General features: G+C 41.6%; 1 protein-coding gene across 3 annotated transcripts in view; it reads right to left on the bottom strand.

Annotated features, from left to right (window-relative positions):
• Positions 1–19,168, bottom strand: part of nfic (nuclear factor I/C) — a 535,921-nt gene that overhangs the window by 123,292 nt on the left and 393,461 nt on the right. For 2 of the 3 annotated variants that reach the window (XM_068016379.1, XM_068016378.1), the window contains exons 8-9: positions 17,781–17,968; positions 8,510–8,668 (exon numbers count right to left, since the gene is read on the bottom strand). In XM_068016379.1, coding sequence (XP_067872480.1) covers positions 8,510–8,668; positions 17,781–17,968 — 347 coding nt within the window. The remainder of the gene's footprint in view (positions 1–8,509; positions 8,669–17,780; positions 17,969–19,168) is intronic. The other variant, XM_068016380.1, reaches the window with a different exon arrangement.

Here is a 19,168-nt window from a genome sequence, read left to right on the forward strand (position 1 = left end):
TATTAGTTCCACCCGAACCCAGCTTCTGCCTCTGGCTCCCCTTGCTGCCAGGTCGGTCTGGTGGGGAAGCCAGAACAGATTCCACATGCAGGTCACTGCTTATGGTGACAGTCACCCCCTGGTGACATGATCGTAGTCTAATCTGCATATTTAAAGAAGGACCATGCTGGCTAAGAAGAGCAGGTTAAAAAGTGGAACCTGAAGAAATGCACTAGGCTCCATGTGGGTAAATTCCATGGCCATTTTAACTGCCGGTACCCTTGGAGGAAACTGGTGGACAGGTTTAAAATTGTCAGTTAAACGTCACCCTATCCAATTAAAACGTAGAAATATAGAAAGATTTACAGCACAGATGGAGGTCATTCAGCCTCTTACTCTCTCATTAGTGCCCCATTCAAAAGTACGGTCTTTTACAAAGTAAGCAAAGGGAGCTACTGGAGGCTGAGCAGCAGAGGCAGCAAATATCATTTCTCTGATGGGTTAGTAACAATTCCACGACCATTAGTAGTGTCACCACATGATAATCCACGGCACAGGTAACAGAAGAGTAATCATTAGCACCAGTAAAAGGGAAAATGGAGACTGGAGTTAATTGACATTTGTAATTACTTGTGTGGTATACTTTACAGAATAACCTTAAAAGCTAAGCTGTGTAAAAAGTCAATTACTAGAAGCTGTTGATGTATAATGAGTAGTCTTTCAATTGTGTGGAAGATGGTTCATATTGCCACTAAAGTCACATATTAGTCAGGATATTATCTGTGTGATGGGTGTCTCGATCACCGGCTAAAGTACCTGCCAGAGCCCTGTGTCACCTCCTCTGGGGAAGGTCTGCCAAATAAATGCTAATTAGGCACTTAAGTAGACTACAGCGGGTCTTCTCTGGAATCAAAAATTGCAGTGACGAAAGGCCCGCCCTCTGAGAGCTTTCAGCCAATCAGAGACCGGCAGCTCTCTAACTGAGCAGCGCCACCAGGAAGGCAGTGGCTGCTGCCAGTACTGTGCTCACCAGACACACTGGACCTAGGCCACAAGGTAGGAGGGGTTTTGTGAGGCGAGGGTCGCGGATGAAGGGGGTGTTGGCAGCAAGGGTGGGGTTGGCTCTCAGCTGGCGCATCCCCCCCCACTCCCCAACATTGGGTCCCTCATTCAGGCACTGTGCCTTTTGACGAGGGACCACCCCACATGCCCCAGAGCCAGCAAGCAACCTGCACAGGTTTGCTTGATATGCTCCCCGTGCGGCAACAGGTCCGTCTGCCACTGGGCTAATTCTGGAATTCTGACAAGTAATTGCCCCCTTGAGGGCCTCAATTGGTGGCGGGCAGGAAGGCCATTCACAGGCCTTCCTGCCTCAGACTTAATTTGGGTGGAGGCAAGAAGGTGGTGGGGCCCCCCAGCCCGGTCACAATCCCACCCAATTAATTTTATTTTTATTTTTTTAAATTTTATTTAGAGATACAGCACTGAAACAGACCCTTCGGCCCACTGAGTCTATGCCGGCCAACAACCACCCATTTATACTAATCCTACCTTAATCCCATATTCCCTACTACATCCCCACCATTCTCCTACCACCTACCTATACTAGGGGCAATTTACAATGGCCAATTTACCTATCAACCTGCAAGTCTTTGGCTGCGGGAGGAAACCGGAGGACTCGGCGGAAACCCACGTGGTCACAGGGAGAACTTGCAAACTCCGCACAGGCAGTACCCAGAACTGAACCTGGGTTGCTGGAGCTGTGAGGCCACGGTGCTAACCACTGCGCCACCCCTAAATGCTCCCTCACCTTCAAAGTCACCGCAGGGAGAGCATAAAATTCCCCCCATTGAATTTTAAATTGTGTTTTCATGAAATTCAATTAATGGCTTTTTGATTCTAAAATTTTAACTGACTGGCCATAACTGACATTAATGGCAAGTACACTTTTAGAGTAAACTAACAATTCTTAACTTTCAGAAGATAAAAAAGTAAAATATTTTCTTAGAGAATCAGAAAATCATGAAAAAAATTCCACTTGAAGAACCATCGACTAGATAAGACAATGGAGTATAATCTACACTGCAAAGGAGACTGTAGACTGATTTGTTTCCTGTGGACTGAAGCTGACTCAGCAATGCAGTGAAGCCTCAGTGAGTACCAAGAGACTGAAGGTGTAGACGACCGAAACGGATACAGTCCAAACTTCTCACCGTGATTACTTGAGGTATACAACTTTACTCACCACACCACACTTTACCGGTGATGAAATGTTTCCAACAAAATAGCTCTTACTATACAAACTGAGTCTGAAATATTCATTATCTCTTTGATCTTAACTTCTAAGATTTCTCACTTTTTGAGCTTGATGCTCAGACACAGCACACTATGGGACTGAATGTTTCCAGAACTTTGTGTGTTTTCTATATAAAGACCTCTCCTTATAGTCACTGCTCAGATGTCATGACTGAAGACATTTTCATGCAACATCAAAGATGTAGACACATCTTTTGAACAAAGGCTGCTGGGAGACTGGGGATTTCTGAACAGCGAGCACAGCAGGAGAATGATTCAATGAGCACAAAAATACAGAGTTGGTTTCATTAAAGAGCTGCCAATCCCTGTCAGTGAACAGAAGAGAATATACAGCAGGTATGGTAACGCTGAAGAACAGCTTGTTTTATATCTCTGTATTTGACAACAGTATTGAGCACTCTTAAATTAGTTTCAGGGAAGTCCAACAGAAGTTCAAATAGGATTTGCATCTGACATTGTAAAAAACACTAAAGTACTGTACAACATATGAAACAAAGTTGGAATATATAAAACTCAAACAATGTCATATAAATAAGGCTTCATATTTGTGGAAACACCATTTAAATAAAGCTGTAACTTCAGATAGTTACTACTGCGCTGACAGTGCAGTTTCCCTATCTCCTCCACACAGCAATTCCTCAGGCACAAATTGTAAATACTATTTATTTTTCTTGGAGGGTAAGGTGAATGATGCCAGTCTCACACCGGAAGTGATGACTGCCCTTGAAAGTAATAATGTGCCTCTTGTCGTGCTTCCGTTGAACACTGCTACAGAGTGGGATCAGGACTAGGACAGAGCAGCACAGCAATCATGCTCATTGTAATGTTGGACTGGCACCAACTAGTAATTACAGGAAAATGTAGTTCTGTACCATAGCAGATCACCAATATATATGGCTCAACATAGTGGTCATTTATCTTAGTCTAATTCAACAGCAATCGATTGAAGACTAAGACTCTAAAAGTCCCTGTCAGATATGAATGTTAACTATCATCAGAGCAATATATTTGCAGCAAAACTCACCCAGGAACCAAAATCTAATAGGTTAGAAGTGAAAAAAACTTTCGTTTTTGACAACTGTTTCATACCACAGGGCCACCATCACCAGAAGAGAACAGATGGAAATTGCTGACTGAAGAATCCAACGGGATGTTGGAAGAGAAAAACAAAATGTTTGAGTCATATTAGAGTTGTGGCCAGAAGTGGGTGAGAGGATCAGAAAGAAAGCTAGTTAAATTATAATAAAATACAACTTAACTTGTCAGCTTTTTCCACTCGAGTAATTTCAAAATGGTAGTTCTATGTTAATCTAATAATAATACACATGGAAGACAGATTATACTTAGATAGCTCACCAGAGCCGCAAAGTTATTGAACACCTCCCTGACCATAATTATAACCTGATGGCAAGAATTCTGAGGAAGATTTCCTTCCGTTGCTGTTTCTGGTAAAATTATAAATACTATTTCAGAACACTTTGCAACTGCATCAGAAATAACAAATGGTGCAAATCTTCCCATGTTGACAATGTTGATAACACACCATGATCAAAAAGAAATCTTCCCCATTGTCAATATTATATATCAGGCTTTTTAAACTATTTTTTCACAGATAGGAGTTGGAAATGAGTCACATTTAAATGGTTTAAGATTTTCTTTATAACTATGAAGAAAAAAAAACTTGCACCTTTCACAACCTCAGCATGTGCCAAAGTACTTTACAGCCAATTAAGTACTTTTGAAGTGCAGTCACTTGTAATCTGGGAAAAACAGCCAATTTGTGCACAGTAAGATCCCACAGACAACAATATGATAATAACCAGATAATATGTTTTTGTGATGTTAGTTGAGTGATAAGTATTGGCCAGAACACCTGGGAGAGCTCCACTGATCTTTTACCCTCATCTGAGGGAGCAGACGTGGCCTCCTCAGTTTAACATCTCATCCGAATGCCAGCACCCGACAGTGCAGCAATCCCTCAGTATTGCACTGGAGTGTTAGCCTAGATTTTGCACTCAAGTCTCTGGAGTTGGACTTGAATCCACAGCTGTCTGAATCAGAGGTGAGAGTACTACCACTGAGCTAAGACTAACATCTGCTGCAGCCATCTGCTAAGACAAAGGGTTTATTTTTTAATGGGTCGGGCACTGAAGATGTGTATTAAAACTATGTGGAATGTCACTGATCCCAGACCCCTTTAAACTCAGACAGTAAGGAGGTAAAATTGGTAGTGCAAAATGGGTGATTGCAATTCCAACTGCCATTGTTATTTTTCAATCCAACTGCTGTCAATTTGGCCAGCTGCCAGGTGGGAAACAGAGCAAAAAAATGAGAACAAGGTCGCAGCTAACTTCAGCCAGGTCTCCGCATCTCTGGCCTTGCTGGCTTCTTTGACTGTTTTCAAGCTCCCCTGCACCCTCTGTGTCTTTTGTAAATATTGGGGCTATTAAGTAAGATGGCCCAGGTTCATTTTGAGGAGTATAACAGGAGTGGCTTCTTTGCACTCATAATCAGAGGAGGTGAGGAAGCTGATTTTATTTATGGAACTGCTATTGAATCACTGAACAGCAAAGAAGTCAGAAGGATAGCCTGTCCACTTCCTGTTGTCAAAAGCAACAAGAGAACAAAAAAGGAATATGTGAAGTTCAGTTGGCCATGGTAGGTCTAGGGAGAAAGCTTGGCTTAAGCGAAAAAACATAATCATCTCAAATTTGGATAAGTTCAAAACCAAAGGGTTCACCAGAAAAATAAGTCAAGATAGCCCACTAACACAGGGTAGTACAGAGTGGTGTATCATGGCTCTGATATATGGGGAGGAAGTCAGGCCAAGTAAGTGAGATTCAATTACAACTGTTACTCTGTAAATTCACCTACAGTCTGTAAAATGAAACAGCTTAATGATTCACATCAGGCCTTATCTCATTTTCAGTCTGCTACTAAAAGTTGTAGGCACATACAAAAGACACAATATTTAGTTCAAATCACAAAGAAACCCTGTTAAACCTCGAACTTACACTAATGTGTGATTAGATATTGGGCAGCATCTGTGCACTCCTGCTTACAGGAGTGACCACTCTCATTGAGCCTAAGAGACTATCTAAAACAGACCAAAACAAAGTTTGTAACTGTTATTTAACAATAATCTATGACTGTACAAAGACGCTGTGGTTCACATACTCCGGTCAGTTTTACTCTTACCAGTTTTAAATTGGTTAATCCAAATGATGTAGTGATGAGTGATTGAAATTTAGTCCATGACAATTGTGGATTCCACTTTGGACTGAGTCTAAGATCCAAAGCCCAGAGTAGGCAAGTCTTAAGAGTGCAGACACCTGGGTGTTCCTTATTATTCACTTTTTTTTTATCAGTTACTGGAATGCTAGGACTGATCTCCTCCAGCAACTAACATTCAGAAGACATTTTTGGTGCCGGGTGATTTCCTGCTCGATGAATTGCCCAATTGGGAGAATACTTTCATGAGATGCGAGTCAAATAATGCTACATTTCCACATGGCATGACAGTTCATCAGTAAAGAGTTAAAATAACTCATTAAACGTGAAGGGAGAACTCATGAGAAATAGAGAGAAGTCATTAGACATAAAGGGAGTACTGACTGGAGCTCAAGCCTACTGCAGCGTAAAGTGAGCATCCTTAAATCTTTTTCAATTTTTTATTAAAGGGACTCCATGGATAGCAGGCAAGCATGACCCCCCTCCCCGCCATTAATGACTCTCAGAAATATAGACGCGGCTTCTGCAGACTTACAGTTCAATGCGTCTGGCAAGCTACTGGCCTCTTCACCACTTCATGGTAAGATTTATTTTGGAAGCAGTGGTGATAAAAAATGTTAATTGGGGAGAAGGATGCATGGAGGATGTGGTTCTCCATTTGAGTGTGCTTTCTCTGGACAATATATACACTTGATATAAAGAATATAGTGAAGTCCAAATGGACACCCACATCACGGAACATTTATTTCAACAATTGTGTTCCAAAAGCAGCAAATGTCCTGGACAACCATTACCAGCCAACTAAACGTGCTTGAGCTGGATTTACATTACAACACCACCACCGACTGCAGTTTCAACTTCAGTGCTATAAGGTTCCTTTGGCTATGCAGGGTAACATTTTGACCATGGGCTGCTGAACAATCAGCCCCACTGTGCAGCTCAGCTATGGGTTGTGCCTCTTAACACTGGGAAGTATCCACAACCAGAGAATGAAAAGCTGCAATGTATGTTACAACTGTATATGTGCGATCATTTCAATATTCAGGCTTCTGCAATCCACACTGCAAATTACAAAGTACAGTCAGACAAAGAAAAAGAACTGCTTCAATTGGAAGTGGCTTTATACAATAAAATTTGTAACCTGATTCTTTTTTTTTACCTTTATGCCAAGGGCACCAGTCACATGAGTTTACACTCCCCTCATTCCCAATTCAGTTTTATTAGATGATGTGAGATTGGAGGTTTCACGGACAGTGTAGGAGCAGGGAGTAGGAAGACTGGTTGCTATACTTTTCAAATGTGCGCAATTTCACAGGACAGTTAGGAACTTTCTTAAAAGTTGGTAGCACTTCTGGATCACAGATCTGGCTTCTTTCCCCTGTACTTCTATCAGGTCGGTCTCTTCTGTCATCATCAGTGAGGAGGTCAGATGGACTCAAAAGGTGAAATGGGTTTACTTGTGCTAATGGATACGTACCTGCAGCATTATAACTGAACCGCTGTGGATTTCATGCCACAGTTCTGTTGTCGTGCATTGTCCAGTGAGGAGTTTTATGTAACGTGCATAACATTTATTCACAAATGCTTGAGTGTGGGTGTGTGCCCATTAGACTTACCACTAAGCAGTTAAAATGATTGAAGATGGTTCAATGGTAAATAGTGGTGTGGCAGTGAGCCATACAGATCATGCAGGTTTGAAGTTTGTCTGCTGGCAAGTGCTAAATTACTGGTCTTATTTGGGTAGTGATGAGGGCACTAAAATGGCGCGAAGCAACCCTGGGCTCGGGAAGGAAGGAACAGCCATGGTGCATGTATGACATAGACACCAAATGGGAAGAATTCCTTAGTTTGATATTTGTAGCAATATCATAAAAAGCTGCAAACAGCCAACAGAAAAAAATCATCCCTCCAGAGAAGGAGAGGACCAAGCTTGGCTGTGCTGTCTTCCATGTTCAGATAGCTGACTTCAGACATGAACAGTACCTCACAGATGAATATTGGCAGGCCAGCGCTGCTGCTGCATGTGTAATTGCCTTCACAAGAGGGGTAAAAGGGGGAAATTGGGGGATTGGAAATAAGATGGATGTGGAAACATTAATATCATGGAAGTGACTTTCCTTCACACTTTTACAGCACAGTAGTAAAACCCTAAAAACCTAAAGCCTCAACATGCAAGCTGCTAACCATATAAAAAGTTCAGTATAGAAAAATACTTCCTAACTACAAGAGTTTTTTTTTTAAAAAGACAGCAATTAAATGAACACATTGCAACTTATTTTAATTAGTTTAATATAAAATCTTCTAAATTAAATTAAACTGTAAGGTCTTTTTATGTCAGATGACTGAAAAACATTATACAATTTAATGCACACAGTTAGCACTTGAAGTTTATTTTTACATTAAGCAAAGTACCAAGGATACTAATTACGCCCAAAATAATTTGGTAAATGACGCAGTGCCAACTGTGACATGGGAATGATAATAAGCCACTAACATCTTCACGGCTCAGTGGGTAAGATCTACCTCCAGGGTATTTCCTCAAATTGTAGGCCTTGACTGTTAAACACGGCCAATAAAAAAGGTTTGTTTAATTACTGTCTGGAGAAGACTTAAGACTGCTGTACTATATAAAGCACTCTTAATGCTATTTGTTCTAATTATTGTTGAAAGAGCAATTGGAATACATTATGGGGTTATAACTTTACCTTCCTGCAGTGCCCTGTTTTATAATAAGACAGTCAGACTGCTGGGACATCAGCTCTTATTTCTTACTGTTGTAGTTGTCTCTGGGACTTTACGATTGGTCAATGTGGTTTTGTTTAATTAGTTCCAAATAAAATGCAATATTTATATATAATAATTTCATACAATTAATAACTTCCATATTGGAAGGGTCCATAACTCTTGCTTTAAAAAATACTAAAATAAATAAAAGCACAGTAAGTAGTCACTTTCACTATAGGGTTTATAAGTACAATGTCACCTTCACATGAGGATAACACTCCCCAGGGCCTGGGGAGTAGAACAACTGACAAAGGGTGTCTCGCTCCGCAGGAAGCATGCGTCCTCTCATTTGAGCACGAAGTGGCATTGTCACTGAAGTCATGGAGTAGTCTGCGGCTCGATCGCCCTCCCTCCCAGGCTGTGTGGAGGCAAAGAGCCCATGAATGGGAAAAAAAGTGGGGATAAATTGGGAAAAAAAGTAAATGAAAAATGAAAACATTTTGCAACACAATGCCTAGATAGACAATGTACACTTTACATACTACAGTTAACTGCTGAACAGGTTTTCTAATTACTGACTTGATTATACTTCCAATTCTATCGTTGCTGGTGGCAAATACATTATACTACAAGATGTCTAATTATAGTCTGCCAACTTAAACCAATAAATTGCAGACAGAATGTAAATACCTATTCAAATTGGCCAACTAAATTAATGCAATTCAAGTGAAGGTCACTTATGGCTGGCTGTCTGCCATGCAATACATGTAATTACAATATATGTTTAAATATGGGGCTTGTACATAACCTGGGAAGAATTTACACAGTTTAAACCTTAATTGCTACACACTTCAGAAAGCTAAGTGATGAGAAACAATTATTAGTGTTTTAAAAAAAAATAAGATCATACATTAATGTGATTACCTTTTTTAAAGGGGAAAGTTAGATGAATTGCCAGTGCATACAATGCAAAACACCATCAATGATGGAAAAGGGCGGGAAAGAATATGATGTAAATCAAGTTGTGGTGATTAGACGACATTAAACTTGGGATCTAAAAGGTTGTATGAGGAAAGGAAGGCTGAGGGAGATAAGGAGGTCCACAGGTTTGAGGTCCTAGAAAAGACTAAGTTGCAGTTTGAAATGGTGTGATGAGATAATGTATAGGGAAGTAATGGACTGAATGAGATGCAACAAAACTAATTAAGACAGAAATTTAGATTTTATAACATGGGACCTGTAAAGATGAAGATAACATTTCAGGAGAATTTGTTACTGTTGATTGTTATTATTTTATCTTATAAAATTCCAAAATTCATTTGACACCCCTGAAATAAAAATCAGCTCACAGCTGCCCTTTCTAGCAGAAGTCACTGAATAACGAGCAGGAACAGGATCCCTAGTTACTTCTTCACCACCACCCTACCCCCCCTTCCCCTGTCTGAGGACACTGAGACCAATTATAGACTCTAACTGCTGCATAGACTGAACTCCCTATAAAGTAAGTATTGCACCTGGAATACTCCTGGTCCACATGCTTCAATATCACTTAAGTCGTGCATTTATTCAATGAGCCATCTGGGAACCAGCATTTTATTTCTTAAAATAGCTATCTATACGTATCTTAAAATCAACTTGAATCATTGCATTGGTTGTATAAATATTGCCACTTCATATTCAGGTCACCAAGTTAAAATTGCAATCTGGTCATCAGGACCCAACATGCATATATTCCAGAGGATCCCACCAGCGTGGGGTGGTTGTCCTTGCTGCCTGCTCAGTTGAAGAAGTTAAAATTGCAGGTGGTCAGCTCCCAGCAGCCCCAGGCGGGTAAGTGACCTGGACAATTTTAACTGCCCACCTGCCCAGTTCCCACTGACTGGGCAGGGTTAAAATTGCCCCCTATATTTCAGTTTACTCTGAAAATAGTATTGAGAACTGACTCTTTAAAAGAATGAGAGCATCTGAAAAGTCCTAGAAATCTTTTGTATTAGTGAAGTATTTTACATCCATGTTAATCTCTCAACCAGTCGACAGAGAAAAGTGGCACAATAGTATAATTTCCATTTTGAGCACTAACTGTTCCTTGTGGCTTTTAAAATTGACATAACACGTGGGCAGACAAATGATATTCTGTGAACTGAACTTTCTACAGTAATTGAAGATATTTGTACAACAACAATTTGTGAATGCAGAAAAGCTGTTGGCATCTGCAAATTGTTGGCGAACCTGTTCATCAACCCCCGTGAAATTGTCTTCACAGACAGCTAATTCTGTTTTAATCATCAACTTTTCCTTGAATTAGTAGTAGCGTTGGGGATTTAACATCTGAACATATTTCCTTGGTTATACGCTAATGAGACAATTAGAGTGCGGTTGTTGACTTGTTGCAATTCTGTATGAGTGAATGACATATTCTATTTCGTGACATAATAATAAGTGATGTGATAAAGTCCTTGTTCCGTTAGTGCTCTTGAACCTGCAGATTGAAGCCCTGGTGATGGCCGACACTTGTGTCAACTTCGACTTGTGTGACAGCGTTTGCTTGGTATTAAGCTGGACATTCTGGGCTGAATTTTACGCCGCCCCAGTGGGTCGGATGGTGGTGTGGAGGGCGTATGGGGGCGGAGTAAAATTGAGCGGGAGGCTCCAGGAGGCCTTCCTGCCTTGCTCACATCTCCGGCCAACTTTATGGCGGTCAGGTGGCCCGCCCGCCCCCGTCCACCCCCCCACCCCACCCCGAGACCAATCAAGGCCCTTAAGTGGCCACTTAACGGCCCTCATCCGCCTCCATGGGTATTTTAACAGTGGCATGTGGCGTGCTGGGGACGTAAAAGGCCACCCAGCGATAGCTGCCGGCCTTTCTACGCGCGGTGGGGGGGGGTTGGTGCCATGGCAGTCGAGCACAGGGTGCCCAATTGAGGGTTGCCCCCGCCTCCCAACCCATCCCCGGGATCCAAGACGCTTCCCTTCCCCCTAAACAACCACCCTTGCCTTGCCGGGGTGTGCCCGATTCCCACGGTGAGGCATTGACGACCTACCCTGGATCCCGGCTCCATGGCATCCCCCTCAGTCGGCTAGGCTGCAGTCTCAGCACTGACCACCGCTCCCGGTGGCACTACTCGGACTAAGAGCTGCTGGCCCACTGATTGGCCGGTAGTTCAATGAGGCGGGACTTCCTCCCTCAGGCGGGTGTAAGTCCCGCCTCTGGACATTTAAAGCCCGGGGACCCGTAAAATGCCGGTTGGATCCCCAGGCTAGGCAGAAGCGGGTTCGCCACTGACTTTTACCTCAGTGGGGAAGTCCCATTCGCCTATGGCAAAATCCTGCCCTCTGCCTTTAGAAGGAGCAAAGAAAGTCATTGCTCCATCTCATCCCAAGCTACATATCTCTGCTCAGTTGAGCCACATGGCACAAATCTCAGAGGAATTTGCTTGCCTTCTTGTACTTAAAAAGTGGTGCAAATTGAGAAGGCGAATCAAAGAAAGAGGCATGTGATACCAAATGATACATGATGATTCTGTGCCACGGGTTTCAGTTCCCTATACTTTGAAATTTTACATGAACTTACTGGGAATGGATTTTGCAATAGCAACAAAGAGACACTCTTGTAACATCATATTAGGACATAAGAGTATGTGATGTTAAAGTTATACCTCCCAGTACTACTTCAAACCCTGCGATATAAATAAAGTGTGTAGAAATGCAGTTAAACACAGGAGACTTGCATAGATATTAAATTGCAGTATGATAATCCTAATCTTATTGAAGTGCTTATTAAAACTGCAGAGACCAGCTTTTAAAACAGATTTCTGCCAGCAGTTTAGCTTATAAAATTCTTTGATAATGACAGTAAATTATATACATTCACTCTATTAGTTTAATGCATGACTGGACTAAATGTATATGTAGAATAAGAATAACAAATTTTCCAGAAAACTGATTGTTCTCAGGTAGTGGGAGCAATGTTGCACAGCTGGAAGCACTTAATGGATTTAAATGGATTAGTGGAATTCTTATTCAAAGAACAGATACTGCAATATTAAAAAACTGGGCTTAAAACTGAACTGTGATGGACCACAATACAGTAATGTGCTAAACAGTCCTTATTTTTCTTACTTACCAGTAGCAAATGGAAGCATAACATGAATTACATGTTTCAATATTGAGAAATGTGGGGAAACTAGAATAGAGCGGCTCTTGTGCAGTGGGCATCTGTATCTGTCAGTTAGTTGCTGATAACTGCTGTGACTACTCTTTTCCAGTGAACAACAGTCACATGCAGACTACAGAGCAATATTGTGGCCACTGGGAACAACCACTATGTTCTCAACAAGTGAGCTGGATACGCAAATGGACTATTGTATCATTTTTGGCACATACAACAATTCAGTTGGACCTTGAGATCACAAGCTGAACAGATGATTGTTCTTGGCAGCACACAAAAACCTTTTTAAGAAAAAAAAAGACTTGCATTTATATAGCGCCTTTCATGACCTCAGGATGTCACAAAGCACTTTACAGCAAATTAAGTACTTTTGAAGTGTAGTTACTGTTGTGATGTATGCAAATTGAACAGCCAAGTTGGGCACAGCAAGATCCCACAAACAGCAATAAAACAAATGACTGATTAATTTTGATGTTGTTCATCACAGGTTGCATGTTTGCCAACACACCAGAAGGACTCCCCTGCTCTTTTTTAAATAGTGCTATGCGATCTTTTAAATCCACCTGAGAAGGCATCTGTTCAACATTTCATCCAAATGATGACACTTCTGACCGTGCAGTATCCCCTCAGTACTGTACCGAAGTGTCAGCCTAGATTAGGTGCTCAATTCCTAGACAGGGGCTTGAATTTGTGACCTCCTGATTTAGACGGGAAAGTGCCATTACTGAGTCAAGCTGACTTTTAAAGTTAGAAGAACTGCAAGGAAAATCAAGTTTATTGTATTCAAGTTGATTGGTCACTTGAAAGTGAAAGAGATATATGGAATGCTGGAAACTACAATTAACAAAAACTTCATGCCCTGCCATTTTGTCACATAACAAACAAGATGAAATAAGGGAGGAATTGACGAACAACTTTCATTCAAAGTCACATTGTTAAACCTGTTTTGTGAATCAGTTTTATCACATCACAATCCTTCAAAAACTCAGCCAACTTCCAAACTGTGATCTCCTGAGATGAATAACTGTTGTAACCAAATGCATTAGAAATTGTTTTGCAGTCTGGTATTCTGTTGTTTGACTGATTTGATGCCCTGTAGATCAGCAAAGCAGATGAAAGCTAGAATGACAATAGTGGCAGTGTGTCTGATCTGTGGTTGTCAACCTGACTCATGTAGCAAGCCCTACATCCACAATGTCAGGGAACTGAGCTTGAATATGAATTCTAATCCAAGTCTGGACTTATGTTTGCATTGGACCTTTACTATAAGAGGGAAACCTTTTGGAGTTACAGATTGTGAGTCCATTTTGGTTGAGGATGGAATAAGTTCCCACACTGCACTAACACAGAACTCCAAATAGCTCATTTTATGAGAGTCACACTAACTCAGGCTGCTGCCTCAGAATCACAATTTCGTTGATAGTGTTGGTAATTCTCAGTCTTATTTTAGCCTTCTTTTGTTCTGTAGTGACAGGAGTGAATGGTGTAGGCAGAGCGATCCCACGATTCACAGTAAACATGGAAGAGAGGACAAGGGGCTAACTGAAAAAAGGAGAGAAAAAGATGAAGTTCACTTAGCCACTGTAAAGGATGGCAGTGTTACTTCTAGTGTCATGGTACAGCAATGCGACAATGATATTTTCGCTGCTTGTTTGCATTGTTGTGAAGCTGCAATCCTTGCAGGGTACAAAAATGCATTCACAGAGCACTATTTCAACCTCCCACTGCCAGTGTGATTGTTAATGACAGAAAACAAATGAGAGGAGTTTTTCAGTCATTAAAGTGTGAATGCTGTTACAGCTGGCATTGGAGTTTGTTGTAACTGTAGCAGCTTATCTGTTTTTGGCAGGGCTTTGTGCCAGTTTGGTTTTATTTTACACTGGACGTCCATCCTTCCTGGTGTGAGCCCACTTCTTCCAGATGATAGGTGATGGGCTGAAAATGCTTCTTGCTACAGGAAACAAAATTCTGTTGCTCTGTAAAAAAAATGTGACTATGAGTAGCCAGAGCAATAATAACAGGACAGTATCTGAGACCCTTGAGATGGTCACATCTCATCACTTTTAACAAGAAAAAAATGCAAATGCTGGAAATCTGAAATAAATAACAAAATTCTGAAAAGTTAACCTTCCTTTTCGCTTTACAAATTGAGAGACTCATGTATTTTTAACATTTGCTGTTGCTGCTTTTAGCCCTGTTTATGCTTTCATTGTTATGACACAAGCATGTGCCAAACTTCCATCTGAAACCTTCGCACCTGGAATATACTCAGCATTGACAGCTCTGGTCAAACATGCCTCTATGTAGTCTGATTTAGAAGTGGCATTGAAAGATTTGTAGAGATGTCTCTGGACTGCACGTCCTGTTCTCCAGACCCAGGTTGATGGAAGGTGTGATCAACAAAGACATGCCTTTAGTTTGCATTAATATATGTAACATGATAGCACACTGTAAAGAACAGAGAGATGTTTTGGAACAAGTGGGCTGAATGGTAATCAATAATTATACATGTATTTACAATGCAGTCCTGATTCTAATGAGTAAACATTGCAGAGCAATATCTGTATGAACCACAATAGCCTGAATACATCTACACCAACACCACCCCTGCTGCTTCCTACTACGGCACAGCTGGAACCTGTCTCTAAATTGTCCATTTAATGATTGCCTACTGGCATAGATATGTATGGCAGTATTTTATACTCTCCCCTGTGGTGAATTTGGAGGCAGAGAAGGCATTTAATTGGGCAGGATGGTGGCGGGTGGGGACCCTGCCATCTTTCCATCTCCGCCCCATTAACTTTGTGGCAGGAAGGCCCGAGAATGGCCTACCCATCTCACTGCCAACTGAGGCCCTTGAGGGGCAATTAATGTCCAATTAAGGGCCTCTTCCCGCCATCGCTGGTATAAACCCAGTGGCAGGCGGGCCTGTCGCCACTCAAGCAGCACGACATGTAAACCCTACCGGTGGGGGCGGGGGGGGTAATTGATCAAGGGACCCAGCATCGGGAAGGAGGGGCCCACTGGCAGCCATCCCCCTACACCCCATCCCCTGGACTCCCAACCCGTGGAACCCCTCCCACCATCATTGTAGCCTGGGTTGCTCCACGATCCCGGGCCTCTGCTGGGTGCCATTCTGACAGCAGCCAACGCCTTCCCAGTGGCGCAGCCAAGCAAAAGAGCTTCCAGCCTCTGATTGGGCAGCAGCTCTCGGTGGGCTGGACTTCCTGATCCTGGCGAAGACCTGCCAGTGGCCTCTCAAGTGCCTGATTGGTTCATGATACGCCAGGCCTTCCCCAAAGGAGGCAACGCGGATCTCTTACCCTGGCTCTCCAGTCGACAGCCAAGACCCCCATTGCCTCCATAAAATTCCCCCCTACCATACTCTTCAACCTGACTGGGAAATTCAGTCCACACTCCATAATCTTAGTTACTTCTCCTCCTGGTATCACTGAAGGGATCTGTACATTTTCCTTGGTATAATAAGTGGCCCAAAACACTTTTAGACATTTGCATGCCAGATTCTAGTTTACAGAAAGATACTACAGAAGGTAAAGAACTTCGAATGGCATTTTTAAAACAAATCTCTTTTATTCAATTGCCATGTCAGTTTGGTTTATTTGGGAATATGTATGCTGCTGAGTCAGTTGGTTGTGAGTTTAAGTCGCACATTATTTGAGAACATAATATAAAATGAGTAACCTGCAAGGCTGAGGGCATGCTATATTGCTGGATTCACCATCTTTCAGATGAGACGTTAAACCAAGGGCCCATCTACCTATTCAGATGGACATAAAAGATGGCAATGCACCACGTCAAGAACAGCAGGGAATTCTCCTAGCATCTTAGTCCAACATTTCTCTCTCCAAAGCACCACCAAAAATCAATTAACTGGTTAGTCATCTCATTTGCCATAGTTGGGACCATGCTGTGTGCAGATTGGTGGCTGCATTTGCCTGGTTAACAATGGTGACTACACTTTAAAAAGTAATTTATTAGATGTGAAATGCTTTGGGGCCTGATAAGATCCTATATAAATGTATGTTCTTTCTTCCTTACCCACGGTTGTAGCCATTGATGCACTTAGCTACACACAAATTGTACTGACAGGCAAAAGAAATACTGATTCGGGTCAAAGTATTTAGATGTACAGTAAGAAACTGTGGTATATCTTTTATACTTGATTCAACCATATCACTTGAGTTATGATGGAGGGATACAAAAATCACATTCCACTATCCCTTTGTTCTTTTGAAGGTGACGGGACGATCTCCATTGATATCAGTGAGGATCTGTACCAGCCCAGTTGCAAATGCCATCTCAGTTCTAGGCATCCTGAAGATAACTGGAAACAGCTACAGCAAGGAAATGATACAACATAGAGCAAGAAGGGGCACTGACACTTCATGAACCAAGAAGGGGTGATGACCAATGCAACTTCTAATTTTTTCTTTGAGTGCACAGTCCCTTTAAATTTTTTAGCACAGTTGTGCACGCGCAGTAACTTAAAGAGGCTGACTTGTGCACAGCCACTCCCGGGTTGCTGCGTGGCCACACAGCTTAGAGGGAACCTTGGTGATGACACTACATGGACCAAGAAGGGATGATGATGATACTTCATGAACCAAGAAGAGGAGTTAACATTGCATGGCATCTTCTGGGAAGGGGCACCTGAAGCAAAATTACATCGATGCAGCAAATATTCCTGAACAGGATTTTGCATTACCTACCTTACCAGCACTTAACTGGCACCAAAGATGACTCCACGAGCCCACAGACAGCAGCAAGAACATCTCTTTAAGCTCACAAGTCCCACTACTAGTGGTGTAAATATTGCAATTGTTCAGCCTATTTACATAACATCACTAAATTTCACTGTTTAAGGTTATTGGCAAAGGGATTGGACCATTCACATCTACTGTGAAATTTTGCATTAATAATTTGACTAAAAAGTAATACAGGAATGTAGATGCTGACAGAACATTGCCGAGATACATGAAGGTAGACTGCGACAACACTGGACTCCTGTACTGAGCTGAACTGATCAGAAAACTTGATCAAACTTGATCAGAGTATTTGAAATCCTCCACCAAAATGTTGACTTTTGGCAACCTTTATATAACCTCTTGATATCTGAGAATTTGAGACTTTTTTGGTTTATATTCAGACAAATTCTCTGATGGGAAAATGGGAAATTCTAATAATTGACATTGAAGGAAGTTTCAGAAAAAGACTAATGTGTTTTTCTTGTGCTATAAAATTTTATTCATCCCTTATATTCTTTTAAGATGCAGAATTAGGCTTCATTTTCCCCTTTTCACACTTGTACATTAGGGACTTCTGTAAGAAAGTTTACTCTTACCGGGCCTGGTTGCTGATTAGATGAGTCACAGGCAAGTGACACCAGATCCTTGAGAGGGTCCGGTGGATTGAGATGAGGTGGGAACCGGATCGTTGTGTGAGGGAAGTAACCTGAAGCACTCTGGGGAAGGATGGAGGTTGTTGGAAAATGTAAAGATGAAGAGGCATGGGGACTTCGTGATGCAAGACCTGCAAATGTACAAAAGAACAGATTTTGCTTCAAACCACTCTAAAGAAAAAGAATTAGATCTTACATTTACTCATATTGTGGGTATTGAAGATGCAAGGGATTTGCTTTTTCACTCACAACTTTCAGCATTAGCACACTACAGAAAACTTATTTGCAATGACAAATGTTTCCTACTGACCATTAGCACAAGTCAACATTTTTAATGAGATTTTAATCAAGTGTTAAAACACCTTTCATTTTTTAAAATTTGGTGACTGTGAGGGTTAGACAGAATAGCTTCTACACTATGAACTTGTACCATGCTCCATTTTTGCGAATCATAGACAAAAACTGCATATGTCCTCCTGTCTCAACAGAAAATGGAAGCCTTCACAACAAGACGTAGATTTTTTTTAAATTAACGTTTTTACAATTGTGCTTTTCACACAGACCAGCCTCATATCAACTTTGGGCGCTCACTGTAGCAGCAGTTCTGATGTAAGGTCATAGTCCTGAAACGGAACTCTGTTTTTCTCTCCACAGATGCCGCCAGACCTGCTGAGTATTTCCAGCATTTTCTGTTTTTATTTCATGGAAAAGTAAGTGCTTGTTACAAGATACAGTGCACCCTCGTACTGATAAGTACAATATCCATTGCATCAGTGAGGATGTTGGCAGTACGTTTCCCTATCAATGGGGAAGCAATATATTTGTGTCGCCGGAGGCAGTGGAGTATCACTGATTTAAAAGGAACATGCATTTCTATTCAAAACAAAATTAATTCAAATTCTGTGCACATGATTCACTCAGTTCAGTACTACAACACCAACTTGTATATAGCACCTTCAACACAGTAAAGCATTCCAAAGGTGTTTCACAGGAATGTTATTGAACAATATTTGGCACCGAGCCACATAAAATGATATTAGGGCAGATGACCAAAAGCTTAGTCAAAGTGATAGGTTTTAAGGAGCATTTTAAAGGAGGAAAGAGAGGTAAAGAGAGAATTCCAGAGCTTAGGGCCTTGGCAGCTGAAGGCACAGTCACCAATGGTGAAGTGATTAAAATCAGAGATGCTTAAGAGATTCAGAATTGGATGAGCGGAGGTATCTCCGAGGGTTGTGGGGCTGGAGGAGATTACAGAGATAGGGAAGGGCGGGACCATTTGAAAGCAAGGGTGAGAATTTTAAATCGAGACATTGCTTGACTGGGAGCCAATT

The sequence above is a fragment of the Heterodontus francisci genome, chromosome 36 (genome assembly GCF_036365525.1).
Source record: "Heterodontus francisci isolate sHetFra1 chromosome 36, sHetFra1.hap1, whole genome shotgun sequence".
NCBI lineage: Eukaryota > Metazoa > Chordata > Chondrichthyes > Heterodontiformes > Heterodontidae > Heterodontus > Heterodontus francisci.